Genomic DNA, 18,889 nt, shown 5'->3' with positions numbered 1-18,889 from the left:
AAAATTGATGTACCTGCTGATGCAAGTCCCAAGATCTCTTGGAATACAGGGAATAAACAACCCAGTGGTGAAACAGTCTGTGCAATGCTAGGGAGAGAACACAAGTATCAGTCTCTATGAGAAGTCAGAAAAAACCTCTCCCTGTGTCACTGTCAGTCCCGGGAAATAAAAAGATGCACCAAGGTTTATCAAGTCCTCTGTACACACACATTAACTTCTAGGTGACTTTCTATGAAGATCTTATTCCTAGCAGTGATCACTTTTGCATTTCAAGCCATATGGCACCAGACGGAAGGCATTTTGTCTTGAAATCTGCTAGCTAGAAAACTGCTGCATCCTGACGGAAATGCAGCATTACCAGCTATTCAGAGAAGCAGTCATTAAAAGAAAAAAAGAACTGGGAAAAGATTAATCAGACATCCAATTTCCATTGAAACACCCAGGAAAGGGAAAATAACCCTTGCAGGTACCTTCCTCAAGTCTTTTGTTCGCTTAATCTGAGTCAGTTTGAGCAGGTAGAACAAACCAGGAAGAATCTGGGAGAGGATTCAAGAACTGCAAGGTCAGCTGGCTGCACCCACTGCCTGTCCATAACTGCACTGACTGCACAGCCCCTCTGCTACTCCTGCTATCCCTCTTCCAGGGGGAACAACCTTTCCTTACCATAGAGGCACAAGCTCACTCTGCTTACATACAAGACTTGGGACCATGGCCCACCTTCCAGCACAACCATAGGCTTTTTGCACAGGCTTTTGTGCTTTTATTTATTTATTTATTTTTAAATCAAAAGAACTCTCAGAGCCTTGGAATTGCTTATTAAACTCTTTCTTCCTTGTTCTGGAGCTCATTGCTATTGTTTGGAGATACACCTAAAGCTCAAAGTCTTCCAGGAAGACATAATGAGGGTTGGCTTGCAGCAATGTTCTCTTTCTGTAAATAACTGCAGTGACCAAGGTTAAACTGATTGGTTGAACTGAGTGGTTGAACTGATTCTAACCGAACAAAAAAAGGGGGTTATGTGTGTGCAAGGCTTTCCTAAGTGCCAGCACACACAGCACTGCTGAGCTGGAACCCTCTGGGGACACCCCAGGTCAGGATCCCAAAGCAGCAGAGCACTATGAGTTATTTTATAATAGAGGTTTGACTGGAAAAAAAAACCTCTAGGAAAGACTATCACAGCCCCCCTTACTTACTGTTTTCTGTTATTGTTTAACAGCTTACATAGATCTTCATTCCAACACAGTCAGCACTTCCTCCTGCTTTAGGCTATGCCTTCCACACCTGTACCATTACATCTCAACAGGCATTTTGAACATTAATCCAAGCTGAACATCATTTTGCAACCGTTTGCATTTCTCCAAGTCCCAGGGACTGTCAGCAGGTGGTGCTTCATGGCAGCCTTTGGAAGGCAGCACCAGTGCAAGCAGGCACACTCACCAGCTTCTCACATGAAGATTAATGCACTTGCATGGGACTCACCTTGCTCCCGGAGCCACACACAGCAGAGCAGCTCATCAACTCTGAACAACTACATAAAGAAATCAGCAACCCTGACAAAACTGCTTCCCCCTGTACCACACATACTGAACCTCAGCTCAGCACTTCCAGAATAAACTTACCCAACCTGGTGTCAGCTTCTGGAGAACTTCCCTCTCAGTACAGGAACAGGAAAGATTAGCTACAAACTTAAGACATTTGCTTGGCTTAATTTACTGCTGTCATTGTAAAGGAGCACAAAACTTGATCCCACAAGCAAAGCTAAAATAAACAAGTTTTAGAGAAAGGTCTTAATTAATGGTCTGTGTGCTGGCAGGAATGAATTGAATTCCAAGAACTTCCCCCACATGGCTCTGGTGTTGCAATGACTTGTCGCCAGAGCAAGTCAGGATTGTTTGACCCCAGGCTCAGCACTGATTAATGATTTTTCCACCACTTCTCAGTTACATTAGATCTCAATTGAAAAAAATTGATAGCCCTCACCAACTTTGAACTCACCTCACAATTCCACAGAACATATTATCTTCTCCAGCTAATGCCTCACAGCCAGGAAATAGATGCTCCTGTCAATTTCCTGAGTTTTCAACTATCCACTCACAGTCCTTAGTCTTGTCCTGGCATGAAAGGAACAGCGCTGTGAAGCTGACTCACCACGCTGGAAGGCAGGATGAGATGTACTCATGGATCCAGATGATGTTATCTTCTACAGGCTGGTGAGAGGTGCAGAATTCCCACCCCAGCGGTCCCTGCTGGGATGGCAATTACCACTTCTGCAGTTACTGTGTGAAAGATGAAGCACAATGCACCCATTTGGCAGATCAGCAGCACAGTCAGCCCATAGCACACAGGGTCCTGCTGGCCACATCACCGAGGTGCTGGGGTAGAACTGCAGGCAGACAAGTAGCACACAGCACTGTTTTCTCTGGCACGGTGTGCAGTTCTTAGAAATTACTTTTGCTCCCACAATCCCTCCTGCAACAGATCCAGAGTCAGGGCCTCTGCCATTCTGAAAAGAGTCCAGTGGCTCCTCCTTCAGTGTGTAACCTCAGCTGCTGTTTAAGTGCACTGACTGTCACTCCAGCTCTGCAGGCTACGTTCATTCACTGCAGACTTCTGAAACATCACCCCTTCTATTCTACAGTATCAACTGCTTCAAGAAAAACATGGAAGCAACTGTTTGCTCAGATTCCCATCCGGAGTAACATATGAAATAAGTAACAACCTCTGATTATTCTCCACTACTGGTGTTTTTCTGAAGCCCTCCTAGGTGTGTCACTTTACAATAATCATGGAGCAGGGAAGCATGAAATTTGATTTCTTTCATCTGAAGATGTTGGCAATTATTTTAATTTTTTATTCAGCATCACTAAAAGGTTTTTGTTCATCATCTTAATACAAAGTCTTTTAACATCTATTTCAGCAATAGAATCCCTGCTTTCTTTTTTATAATCTCAACAAAAGACAGAATTTAAGCAGTGGAATGAAGCAGACTAAAAACACGCAGCAGAAAGCAAACAGAATGCTCTTTTCAAACAGAAATCTGCTTCTGAACTAGCTGCGTTTTGCTCAGATCAGATCTGAGCCACAATTTAAATCTCATTTCCTCCCACCAACATGAAGGGCAGAAAGTGTTATTTTACTCTTTCCTGGATCTCTCTGAAAACAGGAATGGCTGGATGTACCAAACAGAGGACACTAAATAAGGAAGTATAGGAGAACCAGCTAAATGCGTGCGTCCCAAAAAACATGCTTTTAAAAGAAAAGCCCAGACATGTTTATATAAATAACTCACATTTACTTCAAAGACAAATAAATACCATTGTCACCTTCCCTCTGATTTTACCATAAGGAAGTGAAAAATAACATGGCAGCACTAAGTGGAGGAATGAAGACAACTGGAATGAAAGACTTCTGGTTAAATGATGAAATAAAGGTCAAATGTTGGCATGGTAAATAAAAACAGAATAACTACTGACGCTGGAACAGCAGCCTGGTAGGAAGGAGATCACCCCAAAAAAAGAAAATTAAATAGAAATTTGCAAGCAATAGAAATTTGCTTTATTTCCACCTGAAAAGCACCTGCTGCAAGCAGATTAGTAATGCCCACATAACAGTAACCTGTAATTGAGGTGGAGGGTTGTTGTGCTGTTGTTTTTTTTAAAGCAAGAGTTTACTGTCCTCGCAGACACGGAGAGCACTTCGGGCAACCACTGTTTTCTGCCATGTGAAGTGCCACAGTGACCTCTAAGAGCAGGCTGCAGGGGGGAAGTAAACAAAGGCAGCACTTCGGCTCACCTTAACAATCTTATTTTAAAAAAGAATATTTTGGAAGAAACGGATCCTTCCCACTTCCTACTGCAATACAGGTCCAATAGGTGCTACACAGGAGTTACTCCTCCCGTACGTGAGGTAAAGCTGTGAGACGTAAAGCTGTCTTTCTTCATCACGGCTTCCCAGCTTCTGCCTCCGACTTCTCATCCAGCAGATCTTTAAATCCCAGCTTTTCCAACGGTTCGTTAGCCATGAGCTGCCTAGGTTGGAAACAACAGGAACAACAATTTCGCAGAACACACCTCACAACAGACAGAACAGCAGCGTTTTCTGCTTCACTTCCTACTCCTCGCTGTAGACAAACCCAAAGCAGGCAGAGCGGCCGGCAAAGCCCCAGAAACGTCACTGTGGGATCAGCAGCATTGAGACAGCCTCCCTCCCCACAGCCCGCCTCCCGCCCTCCCCACACAGCCCCACAGGCGCCGCGCGCTGCCGCACGCGGAAGGCACAGCTGTGCCAGAGCACGCGCTGCGCGCGCCCGCAGCCCCGCGCGCCCCCCGGCCGCCGCCTGCCTGTCCATGCGGCACTGCAGGTACGCCATGGCGCGCTCCCGGCACGCGCCGCTCTCGAAGCCGCTGTCGCGGAGGCACTGCATGAAGCGCTCCTTGAAGGCGCTGCACTCTCCTGTAACACACAGCGGGGGGCCGTGCTACCGCCGGGCTGGGGCCCGCGCGGAGCTGAAGGGGAGCGGGGCCCGGCGGCGAGCCGCGTTACCGCACCGAAGTGATCCAGCGGGAAGGCGCCCTTGTCCGGCGGCCGCGGTTTGAAGCTCTTGGCGCTGAAGTTCATAGCAGTAGACATGGCTGCAGCGCCGGCCCCGCCGCTCTCGCGAGAGCGCCGAGCGCGTAAAGCGGGGCACGTGATCGTCGCCTCAACGAGGGGGCGGGGCCACGTCGCTATGGAAACGGCTTCGGCGTCGCTATGGTAACCTGGGGACGCATCCGCGCCGCGTGCAGAGCGTCGCCACGGCAACATGGCGGGGGCGAGCGTGACGTCAGTGCCGCAGGCTGCCATGCTCACCTCACCATGGGCACCTCACCATGGGCACCTCACCATGCACACCCTGCCCAAGCCAGAAGGTCGGGCCAAATCCCCCTCAGGGAAATAAAGCACGTTGTTCTCAAAGTTGCCTTGTTATTTGGTAATTTGGCTATGTGAGGGCTGGGAGTGCTGGGTCACAGCAAGCTGCCTACATCAGCAGAGGGAAAGGTGGTTTATTTGTTTGTTTGTAAACAGAGGGGAAAAGAGCAAAACTATGCGATCGGTGCCAGATGTGTTTACAGGGAAAGCAGCTCTATGCTGCTGCTGTGAGCCAGGCCTGGCTGAGGGCGCCTGGTGCATCTGTCTGCAAATACAGAGGTGTTAGCAAAGGACCAGGGATGCTCACCCAACACCAGGCGTGCTCACACGAGGCCAAGGGAAACGCTGTGTTGCCCATGTGTGTACAGCACAGCAGGCCCTGCAGAGCCTCAGCTCTCATCCCCACAGGGGGATGAGGGATGGTGTTGGTTTATTGCACCCCAGTGTTACCCATGGGTTGTGCTGCTGCAGCCTTCTTTTTTTCCTCTTTGCCCGCTGCTGCAACCGGGTTAAGGCGGTCTTTCACCAGTTTTAAGTTGATTTTCTTTTAATTAAATGACTGAGATAAGTAGAAATGATGTGAAGTGGGAGGGAAAAAAAGAAAACGGTTGCAATTGCTGGGACGGCCGTTACGGAAATATCACCTGCAGCACCATTTACAGGGCTTTCTTGTTTGTGCTTTGATTGCTTTCTTATTACAGTATTTGAGATTGTAAGTGGAAAATTACACCATGTTCTATTACATAAGCGATTGGTTTACGCAGCCTGAAAGATGAGGTTTTATTTATTATTGCGTTTTCAGGGCTATGGACAATGGATGTTTTTTTTATTATAGGGTAAGTAGCACTTTTCCACTTGACTTCATTATAACAGTTACCAGCAAAAAGGAGACTCCGTTTTCATCAGCTCACACAACTAACTCAGGGAGCTGAGCAGCAGAGGAGCAGCTCAAGCTGAGGTTTCTGATTTCAGCTGTGCTCCTCAGCTCCCACACAGCAGTTCACCCCAATTCCCTGCGTGATGAAAGGAGAAACCACAGGAAAAGATATACAGAGATCCCACAGTGGGATTATTCCCAAACAGAGACGATCCTGTGCAAAGGATCCATCACCTGGCTGTATCGTATTCAAATGCTTTAACTGCCTGTCAATTAACTCAGTGTCTTCCTGTGGAATCTCAGTTTTTGTAGTTACCTGAATTCAGGCCAGGTGTGTGGTTATGCTTACTTAATGCTTTATTGCAAATGCCAGTCGTATCTTCTAGAGTTTCCTTTAAAGGTAAGGTTTGTCTTAGAATCTCATACAAGTGCTTTAGCAGTTTAGTATGTGTTTTTCCCAAGGAGATTAAATAAAACCTCCATTAGATAATACTTGATAAGAGAAAAAATCTAATTTGCAGATTAAGCCAACAAAAAGAATTCAGTAAAAACAAAGCTGCAAAGCAGCGTCACCAACAAAGAATCAAATGCTTTTCACATATAATCTTTAAAAGAAGTGAGAGACTTTCCTGGTGTAGGGGGATCTGGGAAAAGGAGAGATCAGGTCATTTGTAGAGCATCCAGTGTGTTACAGTGCTTCTACCCGGAGCCCTTTCCACGCGTTAGAAAGCTCAGAAAGGGTGATTCCCTGAAGTAGGGAAAATCTTGGGCTTTCAAGTTTAACTTGATTTAACAGCTTGAATCAGAGCTGATAGTCATTAATTATGTACTAAAGCAAAAGTTTGCTCTTTTACAGCGTTGTCAAATCACAGGGAAAACCTTTAGCCCTGTCGGTGCTTATCTGCCAGCTGTACAGATGCACCTGCAGACGGGCTTTGTACTCACCCCGCACTGCTCTGGGAAGCACCACCAAGACGTGCCATGTCAGAGCAGAAACCAGAACCTCTTTTCCTTGGTGGGAGCATTGCAAAGACTGTGACTCTTTTCTCTCCCTCACCTTGCTGCATCTTCTGAGAGCCTCCAGCTCCAAGCAGCACGTAGTTAATTGGAAAATAATTTATCGACAGGCTGCGAAAGCCTTTGAGTAAAGCAGGAGGTGATTTTGCAGCTCAGCTTGGTATAGCTGTAAGAAATGAATCAGTTGAACAAGACCAAGCACATTCAGGCACTGGAATTTGTGCCCTTGAGACTGCTGTTCCCAGCTCCAGCACAGAACACACCTCAGAGAAACATCCTTCCAGCAGCTCACTGCTCGCCTCACCCTCACACCGTCAGCTCTCCGCCAGCTCTTACATAAAGTCTCTTGCTACATCACTGCCACAGGCTGTTGTAAACCATTTTTCTCCCCTTTAATTCAAGTTCCTAGACAAGCAAAAATGTAGATTATTGCCAGTAGTCTGGGGAACGGGGATTTCTGTTATGGATGATTAATGAAACGTTATTGTTTTGCACTTAGGGGGAAATCATAGTTTCATACCAGTAAGGTCAGGGCCTTAATATGCGATGCACTCTGCAAAGGTGTACAGAATGATAGATCATTTTCTGTAATGACTGAGTCAAAGCCTCACCAGGGTAGAAGGGAACACAGCAGAAATAGAAGCATGATGGTGTTCGCCAAAGCAAACTTATTATGTTGCTAGTTTCAATCCTGGTATATCTAAATCCAAATCTCTATCTGCTCCAAGACAGGGGACCTAAAACTGAGATGCTGGAACACTGGCTCTACATACCTCCCCACTAATCCTCCTCCTATCCAGTACATCCCGAACTGCTCCTGGATTAATACTACTTCTGCTGTGCTGTGTTGAAAAGATTGAAGCTGCAAACCTTGGGCAAAAAGAGCCTTGGTGCTAAGTGAGGTGTTGGAATTCTCCAGTCCTATTTAGAAAATAAATTTGTCACAACCTGGACTCCTCAGCATTAACTTCTTAGGTCAGGCTGCCTCGGCTTGTTGACTGTGGACACAAGGGCTCCGACTGCAGGTATTTTTATAGGTGTGCTTATTGTAAAGCACATCACCAGCACCAAGTCCCAGGACGTGCTGTATTGTTTGAGACAGAGTGAGGCTCCTGCAGGAACAACAACAATCAGTTTGAGGGCAATGCTTTTAAAAGGAGCAACGTTTCTGAGAACAGTTTGTTGCTAAAAGAGGTAAAGACATAAAGTGTGGGAGAGAGTGTCACCTTAGGCTCTGCGCAGAGACAGTATGCTAAGCCCAAGCAGAGGTTGGTTTTAAATGCTTTCCTCCAGTGGCCAGACCCATCACAATCCTTCAGACTTTGGAAATTTGTAGTAAAATGATTTTTAAAAGCATATTTTCAGGGGTTTTCTTTTCCAAAGTAGGTGTGTAACAGACTGATTTGACAGGCAAATGAATAGAAATCCAGTACAAGTTATCTTTACCAAAATGCCCATAGCAAACACTGAGCGGTATCCTGCAGTGATCCCACAGAAATACTGTTTTGCAGGATGGGGAGAAGCAGGTGGAATCCAATAAAACACTGCAATAATTATTGGGAAAAAAAAAAGGAAGGTCAAAGTCTGAGGCTTTTGATTTCTTTTTGCATTGGCATTTGTCAAGGTGAGCAAAATCCCTTGGCAAGGAGCTACCTGAGTTTTAACACATCCGAGTCTATAAAAACGTTAATGTTTAAAAGGGTTTATATATCCCTGATAACAATGCATGGCTGATAGGCATCTCATGTGGTTGTAAATGTGTTGCAGAGACTTGCAAAGCATACAAGCCCTTGGTGTTCACTCTTGTGGTTTATTATGTTATCAGAACTCATTGACTGAGTTATGGCTTTATAATAGCTCTTTCTCTGCATTATCCAACTGTTACCATAGCATTATTACCCCATGTCCCATTAGAAGATTGTATCCAGATTGATTCCAGATGAACACACAGAAGTCAGATGAGTGAGGCTGTTTAATGTACAGGGTCCTTTCCTAGGAGGAACTGATTATTTCCCTGAGCTATGCCCACAAATCCTGCTTACCTGAAGGTGGTACTGGTTCTGGCTTGTGCTGATAGAAAGACAAAGACACTTGTGGGCAGAGAACAGAATTTACTCCCCAGCCCTGTAAGCCAACAAAGTGCTTAGGAGTACATAGTGGAAGCCAAGGTTTGTGAGGAAGAGATGGAGGTGAGGAAATGGCATCAGTGGTATTTTAAAACTCCACGATCATCTCCCGTGGAAAGCTCATTCATCCTTTCCAGGCATGGCTCCAGCAGGCTGCAAGTCCATCAGCTCGCTGCTTGAGAAAAGATTTCACGCTCTCTTATCACCAGGTACAACTTGTGTTTGAAGCAATTTGAAAGCCCCTGAGAAGACTCTCCTTTCTATAGCATTAGCCACCTCTGCTCCAGTAGAAGAGGACACAGACTGAGATCTTCTCACTTGTGCAGCAGATCCTGAGGACACAACCTAGACCTCCCCTGCAGGGTAAATCCCCCCGTGAAAAAGCTTCCCTCCACCCTGATAACCAGCTATAGAGAACAGGCAGACATGCAGGCACCTTTTTTCATGTCAATCTAATTAGAGTTTATTGATTCCTCTTGCCTCCAGCTAATGTACTTTTATTATTATTAATAAATAATCATTTTTCCATCAGTAGAGCCTGTGCCCAGGAGCCTTGGAGGATTCTAGCAAAAAGTATTAATAAAACCAAAGATTTCTAAAGGATGGAACAGCAGCACAGCCTGGTAATCAGACAGAATATGCAAGTGGGGAGCAAAATATCCCCACCTGAGAATATGTGATGGAGATACACATTGGCTTCTTCCCCTCCGGCCACCAATTACAGCTGTGGCCTCCCGTTCATGATCCTTTCTGCTTCGCCGACATCCCCCAAGGACACAAAGGGTGCGGGTGGCTCTTGGTGAGCTGTCACCCCCCCAGACACGCTGGCTCTTGCAGGACCATGCCCTGGCATGGTGGATGACTCAGTGCTCAGGGCTTCACGCTCCTCCAGTTGGCACCCGCTCTGCAGCAGCTCCAGGCAGCCTTTCTCCTCTGCCCAGCCTGCTGCCCAGCCCTGCTCCGCTCCGCCTACAGTCATGCGGGGTCTCCTTCCCACCCTAGGCAGAAGTCTGGAGAGGATGGCCTTTCCTACAGGACTGCACATATCTGCTCTAGAAAAGGCAGGAACCGCCACATCACCAAACTAGGTCCCTGCACCAGGACAGCCATGGGAGAACCCAGCACAGCCCTTCCTTCTGCACCAGAAGTCACATGGACCACAACATGCACATAACACTGGAAAACAAACACCTTGCTCTGTTCTTGTAGATGAAATAGGAGCTTCAGATTAAGTTAATCCAATTTTCTGAATAAAATAGGTTGCTTTTTTGGCAGGTAAAAATGTACACATGGCCCAAATGGAAGCCAACAAGACCTGAGAGCCCTTTTCTCTGTGCAAAGCCACTTTCCCACAAGGTGTGCTCAGCTGATGACAGAAAGGCTATAAAGGAAGCTCCAGGATACTCATACCCACATTCTGGTTTCCGATCCAGCCATGGCCATAACAAGCTTGCTGCAGTGCATGGCCATCAGCTCGCTGCTCTACCTGGCAGCAGGGCTGGCCATCCTCCTTTACTTCACCACCAGCTGGAAGAAGAGAGTTTGCAATTTGCCTCCCGGGCCACAGCCTCTTCCTCTGATTGGAAACTTGAATGTGGTGGACCTGAAAAAGCCATTCCAGTCGCTGACAGAGGTAGGCTGGGAGCAAGCAGGTAGGGGGAAAGCGTGCAATTCCCAAAGCAAGGAGTGCAGCTAGGGAAATTGAGACACAATTATGTGCTGACAATGGGGAGACCCAGTCCTGCTAAGTTCACCTGGGCAGCCACAGTGAGAGGGCCTTGCAGATGCCCAAATTCTGCAGTTAGTGATGGAAGAAGGACTTCCTCGGCCTCAAAATGCAGATTTCCTACAGCACTCACACAGTGTCCATCAGCCTTGATTTACGATTCCATCAGGCTTGTGCAGAGCAGTTTCCATGGCCGTACCACAGGTATGCCCATGGGGAAAGTCACCTATTTCTGACAGTCCTGGGGGATCCCATGATACAGATGCCTCTTGAAGGCACCGGATTCACTTCCTCCACACTGCCAACCAGCTGTAGGCTTTCAGGTGTGCTGCATCCAATCCTTGTGTTGCTGAGTAAAATCAGGGCTGACACCAAGAAGTCCTAATGAGAAGAGATAACCAAAGGCAGGCCAGGAGGTGGCTGTGATGTCCTGTCCTAAACCTGCTGCATGCCTGTTCGCTGCTAGGGAGGCATGAACCAGCGCTCATGTTATCTCCCAAGCTGTCAAATGGTCATTTGATGAAAACAAATTTAATTTGTCTGGTGTAATAACAGGAGCTGCTTCTAATCTGAAATTCAATTTTCGGTATGCATCTAATGCATAGCAAATGGTAACTCATGCACGTCAGAAACAAGGAGACATTTGGAGCGGATGGCTCGCAGTGTTTAAACTAAAGCTAAAATACCAAGTGAGTGATTAGATTGTCAAAGCCACTCTCCTGTGTGACAGATGATTCATATTTAATTTCCTATAAAAGCCCAGTGCTCCTGTGACATTGTCTACAAGAGAATGCTTCCTGGTTAGATTGAAGTTTCTGGTGGCCAGCAAATAATTTTGCTATGACTGCAACACTACCCACCTTGCAATAATTAGGGACAAGTGCTGTCCTGAAAGAGTTATTGTCTAGCTTTGTTTTCGTAGTGTTTGTGGCTTCAGCCCTGAAGTGGTGCGCACACCCGCTTGCCTCAGGTCAGTGGTATTAAAATAAACAGCCTGCCTGCTACAGCATTTGCAAACAGCCTCCACACAGTAGTATTTGCTATGCTGGCCTGTTGCTGCAGAGCACCACAGGAATGCAGTGCTTTTTTATTGACTGCTCATCTGATAGGAGCAGCGATAGCAGACACCTTGTTGTGCAAACAGGGTGCAAGGAGAGATGCTGGCAGTGATAGCCGTTGCTCAGCAGTTACAGTACAGCAGCACCTGGAGACCTGGAGCAGGGCTGGAAGGGTTACTGTGGGCTGGAAGCTAGCTAGGAAGGTAGTGTTTGGATCCAGCTCTGGTTTAGAATGAAAGTATTTATTCACTGTGACAGCTCTCCAAGCTATATGGCAATGTCTTCACCGTGCATTTCGGACCCAGGAAAGCTGTGGTGCTGGCTGGATACGAAACCATCAAGGATGCCCTTTTAAATCATGCTGAAGAATTCGGAGAGAGAGCAGAAATACCCATATTTAGGAAAATGACACGAGGAAATGGTAAACAGCTTTTTTGTTTGTCATTGGTTTTTGTAGTTGGTCTGAAGAGACAGCAGAGAACATCTTATGATTGCCTTTTGTCTGTACAATCATGTACTGAGTAGCTCTGTAACAAGGCCTCACATTTACTGACCACAGGTAGCATAAGGATTTGACACTTTCATTTTAGGCATAGCATTCAGCCACGGAGAGTTATGGAAAACTATGAGAAGATTCACCTTGTCCACACTGAGAGATTTCGGAATGGGAAGGAGAACGATTGAGGTCCGAATCCTTGAGGAACTAAATTCTCTAATTAAATATTTTCAATCTTATCAAGGTGAGTGTGAAGAATTTCATCCAGAGACAGAAAACGTGTCTAGCAGAACAATGAAGAGTAACGAAAGTTTAACACTGAGCGAATGGTATCTGATGGTTAAAGTTCAGCATGTGCTCAGGTAGGTGATTAAACAGCAGCCTTAAGACATTGAAACCAGATTCCCTATCATGCATTCTGGGTGGTAAATGAGTTTTTTTCTGAGGGAGCTCAGGACCACATTTCCACAGAAACCTGACCAAATCTCTGTTCTTTTCCCATGCCTTGAATGTGGCATTTTGCACAGCATTCCCTAATAATATCTAAGGCCAGCCAGCTGTTCCCTACCCCAGCAGCACACCCCTGCACCACAGGGCAAAATGGGCATCACCCCATCCTCATTTGTTTGCATTGCCTGAACTACAGGGAAACCATTTGACACAAAGATGATCCTCAACAATGCTGTATCCAACGTCATCTGCTCTATACTGTTTGGAGAGAGGTTTGAATACGATGATCCAGAATTTCTCACTTTGCTGAAGCTGTTAAATGAGAATACCAAGCTGCTGGGCTCTCCAATGGTGCTGGTAAGGGCTTGATTTTAAGTCTTCGCTTTTGGGGGCATGTCTGATTGATGGTGTTTGTCCTCATGGCCTCCCACACCTTGCTTCTTGAGGGGAGAACAAGACCACCAGCAGCCTGTACTGAACACGCTGCAGCTCTGTAACCACAGCACACAGATTCCCCGGCCCCTGGGCTCCTTCTCTGCTGCTTGTCAGTAAGAGAAAGAAAAACAGTCTTCACTTCAAAGGAACTAATTCCCCCTCCATTCAAGAGGAGAAGCACAATGCATCACTCACAATCAGAGACTGCCACTAAAATGCCCTCTCAAGTGTGCCTCCAGAACTGAAACTGTTTTGGGGGCCTCCTTGCAGAAGAGAGACTTCTCATGGAAGGATGGAGGCGAGACCAAACTTGCTGCAAACACCATGTCCGTATGACACACCACACTGCTGAGCTCAGTGCAGCTCACCTTTGTGATATCTGTATGTGCTCAAAACACCAACTAACAGGCTTCCATTGCTCCACAGTTATATAATTTCTACCCGTCCCTTGGATTTCTCCTTGGAGCTTCCAAGACCGTGCTACAAAATATCAGTGAGCTGAGTGCTTTCCTCCAGAAACTCTTCAAGGAGCACAAAGAAGAATTTAATGAGAATAACTTAACAGGCTTCGTTGATGCCTTCATGATGAAGCAGCAACAGGTACTTCAAAGCTAAGTCTGGGATTCTCTTGGCTCTGGCTCATTATTAGGACTGGTCATCTGTCAGGGATGGAGAGTGAGTAAGAACAGAACTGCACTGAGCAGAACATGTTGAAGCTCATCCTCATGATGAGCAGTGCTGTATCATTCCATCACTCCATCACTCTGCTGGAACTGCTGGTTGGGGTTGTGCTGAAATTAGCTGCCACTCAACACATGTAGGGAAAAGACCATCCACAACCTCCCTGCAGGAATAATATGATGGCAAACCTTATTCCAGTAACTGAGTTCTTACAGACCCAGTATGTAGATTTGGAGGCTGGATACACACAAGTTCTACACCATGTAGGTCCTAATACTAAAATACCACACATTTTGTTTCCCACAGCATGTCAATCACAAAAACCTAAGATGCAGACAAAGATGGTGGCAATGTAGTCACTTCTGGTATCACTTGCTGCAGAACTTACAGCTGTTGCCTGTTTGTTTTGAAGGAGTCAAAGAAACCCCACAGTATGTTCCACAATGAAAGCCTGCTGTTTTCAACCCTGGATCTCTTTGCTGCTGGGACTGAGACTACTTCTACAACCATGCGCTGGGGTCTCCTTCTGATGATGAAATACCCAGAAATTCAGAGTAAGGCAGAGAATTCCTCTTGTATGATATTCTGTTGCATGCATAAAGCTTGGGTTATGGAAGGGAGTGGAACTCATTCAGCACTGTTTAGAGTAATTATTGTGAGTTCTCTGAGAGAGATAACAACCACTGACTTTACAAAGGGGTTTTATTCAGATGGATTGCAATAAAACAGCCCAGCCAGGTGGGAGAGGCAGCCTGAAGCCACATGAAGGTTCCCCATAGTTGTTCTCCTGCAGGCTATCAGCATATGTCACTAAAGGTCTCCCATTTCCTGGCGAGCTGCTCCCAATCTGGTTTCTGTTGAAGGCCATGGGGTAACAAAGGTGTGCAGGAAGAGCCAGGCATGGGATGTCCTGTAGTGCTCCATTCAAGCTCCCTTGGCTCAAGAGTAGAACTGAAAGAACCACACCATGCCCTGACTTACCACCTCCCTCTTGCTCTTCCCAACCACCCCCCAAAGTTTTCCCTTTTCTTCATCATGGCCAAACTATTTCAGTTGTAAGATAAGAGGAGTATCAACTTCTTAATCCTTTCCTCCCCACAAGGAAGAATTCAGGAAGAAATGAACCAGGTCATTGAACCAGGAGAGATGCCGAAGCTGGAGGACCGGAAAAAGATGCCTTACACAGATGCGGTGATACACGAAATACAAAGATTTGCCAATATTGTCCCAATGGGTGTGTCACGATCAACACCTAGCGATGTGAATTTCCAAGGTTATGTCATTCCTAAGGTGAGCTTTGGGGCCAACAGCTTACACTGCAACAATTCATTACCATTTTATCTAAAGCTGATAAGAAATATCTAAGTATCTAGAGATGCCTTGATGCTTGGTTTAATCTACCATGTAGTTCTTCGTCTTGGATGCAGAACAACTGTTAAAAACACATAGTGGATTGTAGCCTGTTACAGCCACTTGAATCCAGAATAACCAGACCTTAATGAAGTCACATTGGTTTGATTCTATTATGCCCAAAGTGAAATCTGTACTTCAGTATACTTCTGAAAAGATCTGTCTGAATCTGCAAGAAGAAAGCTTTCATGGTGCAAAAGCAGAGCAGCAACTACTGATAACAGGCAAAGCCACAGTGGGGCCAGGAAGCATCCTCTGGTTCTGTTTGCCATGGCTCAGTCTTATTTGTTTCTTCACATGGGAAAAAAAAAGAAAGCTATCCCAGCTTCCTTCTGCTCCAAACAGCTGCTTCTTTGATCCCTTGCAGGGTACAGAGATTATACCGCTGCTGACCTCTGCTCTGAATGACGAGCTGCACTGGAAAACCCCACATCAGTTCAACCCTTCCCACTTCCTGGATGCTGATGGGAACTTTGCTAGGAGAGAGGCATTCATTCCATTCTCCATAGGTGAGAGGGGTAATTTGTGCCCATCCTGGGGCTATGCTAACAGCACCATGCCCACTGACCTCAGGGAAGTATGTAAGTGAAGGACACTGATAAGACAGGATAAGAGGTTTCAGGACATTGGTCCTGTCCACCACTGCTATAACCTGCTGTTCCTTGGGAGATCTGGCAGATGCTTATTTACCCCCAGGCACTGGATGATCTCACACACATACAGGCTTCCAGGCAACTTGACACTAAGTCAGCAGTTCCCCCACCTTCCCCCCCTCCCCAATATACAGAGAAAAGGAAGGAAAAGCTTCCTACCTCAGCTGCACAGACTGCGTGTCCAGTTTAGAAGGTCTCGGATGCCATCACTAACAGTTCCACTGCTTAACGTTTACTTCTCTCCTGATTGTTTTCAGGACGAAGGGCTTGTGTTGGAGAAGGCCTGGCCAAAATGGAGCTGTTCCTCTTCTTCGCAGGCTTGCTCCGCAAATTTGTTTTCCAGCCCCCTCCAGGGGTGAGCAAAGCAGAGCTAGATCTCACTGCTGACGTCGGCTTCACCCTGAACCCCATGCCTCACCTGGTCTGTGCTGTGCCCTGCAAATGATCAGACAACAGGGAAGTAGTGTAGTGGGCATTTCAAGCTTGAACGCAAGCCTAGCTACAGGGGGAAAAGCTGTCTGCCTGAGCTTTAGGGAAAGGGCATTGGGTTCTGCTGTTTGTCTTTTGTTCATATGATCCTTTCCAAGAGCTCTTGTACCCTCTGTACGATGCAAACCCTTCAGACACCTCTGAGCACTGCTCCCACATGCAGCACGACCCACCCCTGGAATACCAGAGTTGCAGTTTTCAGGGCAATTTCAAAGAATGACCCAGTTTTGAGCCTTCCCTACAAACAACCCACCAGGGGCTCTCCACTGAGAGCCTCCACGGGGAGTTTCTCAGCCTGAATCCCAGCTGTATAGCAGAGCTGGTTATCCATGGCCCAGGTGAAGACAGCAGACCCTTAGAGGGTCTGGAAGTCTCCCTGGGATGGCTGTTGAGCCGAGCCTTGGACTGAGCTGCCACTGTGCAGCAAAGCCTTATCTTTATCACAGCGTCGCAGACACTCGGGTGTGACACGGGCTGATGCCAAGAGCCAGGCATGGGTCAGTTATCAGGAAATTGCTAAGTGGTTTGGAAAGTGGGCTCATTCCACATTGCACTGGATGTTTTATCCTGAAGAGCCTATTTATGAAGGGGCCAGTCTTGCAGCTTTCACACTAAGGAAAGCATTTCTCCCACTCCCTTGCCTTTCCTGGCTCTGACACAAGTCCAGCCACACTGTAGACCAGCTCTGACCCTACACTGGCAGAAAATAAGCAGCCACAGAAAGTGAGTGGTTTCTGAACCAGCACACGTGATGCTGCACACTAGCCTGAGGCAGTGCTGTGGTCACCTGCATGGGAACAAATGTTACAAACACAGAGCTGAAAATGCTCACACTGCCAGCAAAGACCCTGCAGTGCTGACAAAGTCCATTAGATTTTTCCCATAGCCACTAAAAACTGTAAAACTGGAAAGAGAGGTGGGCTAGAGCTTACTACCCAGCCTGTTACTGTGCCATGAGCTTGGTGCATGGGGTCTGTGCACAGAGCTGGTGTCAGCACAGAGGGAAGCCTTCCTAGGGCGGCTGCTTGGTTAGAACAGTTAATGATTATCTTCTGGAGCAGCCATTATGTGTAGGAACAAGGAGCTGTGCTGCAGAGGAAAGGTGTGAAACCTGAATGATGGTGCGGGTAAGAGAGGAGGCTTTGTCTGTTAACACAGGCAGGAAACCAGATGTGGGTTAGAGAGTGGTGAGTCACTGAAGATGCTTTGCGTTGCTTTGGAAGCAAGAAAGGCAAGTCAGGATGAAAAGAAAAAAGGGAGAGACTTGACAGTTACAGAGATTTGAGGGGGTGGCTGGGGCAAGTCTAGCACAAAATGTTACTGTCATCTAAACCTGATCTGTGCTACAAGTGGAAGGAAAGAAAGGAGCAAGAGAGTACGAAGAGATGACAAAGTAGTCACTCTTTGTTCAGCCAAGGCTCTGACTTTTCACAGCTTTAGTTCACAACTACGGGCAGCACTCTGATAGCTGCGCTGTGCTTTGTCCCAGTACTGCACTCGTACGTTCCCTGTGCTTGTACTGGGGCTGCACTTTCACTTGTGCTGTGCCTTGAGGCCAGCTCCAGCTTCCGATCCAGCTCAAGGAATCTGCTGAACAAGCTGTGTAACAAGAATGCTTTTGCTGCTATGCTTGCTTACATTCATTTTGCTGCTGCTTTGTTTGCAGTCTAACTACTGCAAGTTTGACCTTAGGTCCTACTTAACAAATAAATATTTTGCTCTGTTGCTGTTTATCTATCTGGCATTGCAGGATAAAGTAGATTTAGGGTCAAACTGATAAAGCTGGGCTGCACCTCCTTTTGTACGCCCACAGGGAGTGCAGGGATCCCTGGGCAACACGCGGCCAGAACATGTTTAACAATACAAAGTGTGAGCAATGCCCAGAGCCACAAACAGCTCCAAGGAAACCAGGCCGTTTCTAGAAAGTCACAACCAAAAAGGCTTCTCCACTGCTTTGATAATTGTCCCTTCAAAAGTATCTCTTTTCCTAAGCATTTGCACATCCACAAGTTGATGCCGTTTATAAGAAGGGAAGAATTTTCAGAGCTGATTATCTGGTGAATTGGAGTCCTCCAAGACCTACAAGATGCTGAAAATGCCATGCCAGGCTTTTTCTTGCATTGGTCCCAAGGAGACAGACAACCAGTTGAGGTGTCTTCGAGTTCTGGCTATCATATTTCTAAAAGGATTTACTTGCAGAGCATTTGGGATAGGAGGAAGTGAAAACAGTGATGGAGAAGGAAAACCCTCCACGTCCACACTGGCATGGAAAATGTGTCTGTTTGCCTTAACGAGGAGATGGAGAAGGGAGGAAGGAAGGACAGGCCCACTCAGTGTCCCAGAGATGATTGGAGTCATCTGCTCCCATCAACCTTTTCTCATCGCAGAGGGAAAATGGAAAATTAAAGTGAATGGCAACACATTTAAACTAATAAAGGAAACAGATTTCTTCTGCCCGTTAAAAACTATCACACTGGAGAAAGGATACAGCTCCGTGTTCTTCAAGGTAAAAGCCAGGTAGGGAAGAAATACGACTGCATTGCATTGTGGTGCTCACCTGGAG

General features: G+C 46.6%; 2 protein-coding genes across 2 annotated transcripts; one reads left to right on the top strand and one right to left on the bottom strand.

Moving 5' to 3' along the window:
• Positions 1 to 3,532: 3,532 nt before the first annotated feature.
• COX19 (cytochrome c oxidase assembly factor COX19) lies at positions 3,533 to 4,731 on the bottom strand. The gene is made up of 3 exons (XM_031606666.2): positions 4,548 to 4,731; positions 4,341 to 4,452; positions 3,533 to 4,028 (listed from the first exon to the last, which is right to left on the bottom strand). The coding sequence occupies exons 1-3, from the start codon at positions 4,627 to 4,629 to the stop codon at positions 3,941 to 3,943; spliced, it is 282 nt and encodes a 93-aa protein (XP_031462526.2). The 5' UTR covers positions 4,630 to 4,731; the 3' UTR covers positions 3,533 to 3,940.
• Positions 4,732 to 10,363: 5,632 nt separating this feature from the next.
• Positions 10,364 to 16,282, top strand: LOC116237361 (cytochrome P450 2K4-like). The gene is made up of 9 exons (XM_031606485.2): positions 10,364 to 10,561; positions 11,971 to 12,133; positions 12,303 to 12,452; positions 12,855 to 13,015; positions 13,520 to 13,693; positions 14,187 to 14,328; positions 14,877 to 15,064; positions 15,552 to 15,693; positions 16,095 to 16,282. The coding sequence occupies exons 1-9, from the start codon at positions 10,364 to 10,366 to the stop codon at positions 16,280 to 16,282; spliced, it is 1,506 nt and encodes a 501-aa protein (XP_031462345.2).
• The last annotated feature ends 2,607 nt before the right edge of the window (positions 16,283 to 18,889 follow it).

The sequence above is a fragment of the Phasianus colchicus genome, chromosome 16 (assembly GCF_987193195.1).
Source record: "Phasianus colchicus chromosome 16, bPhaCol1.hap1.1, whole genome shotgun sequence".
Lineage (NCBI taxonomy): Eukaryota > Metazoa > Chordata > Aves > Galliformes > Phasianidae > Phasianus > Phasianus colchicus.
The sequence above is the reverse complement of the archived record's forward strand: the minus strand, read 5'-3'. Positions and strand labels throughout refer to the sequence as shown.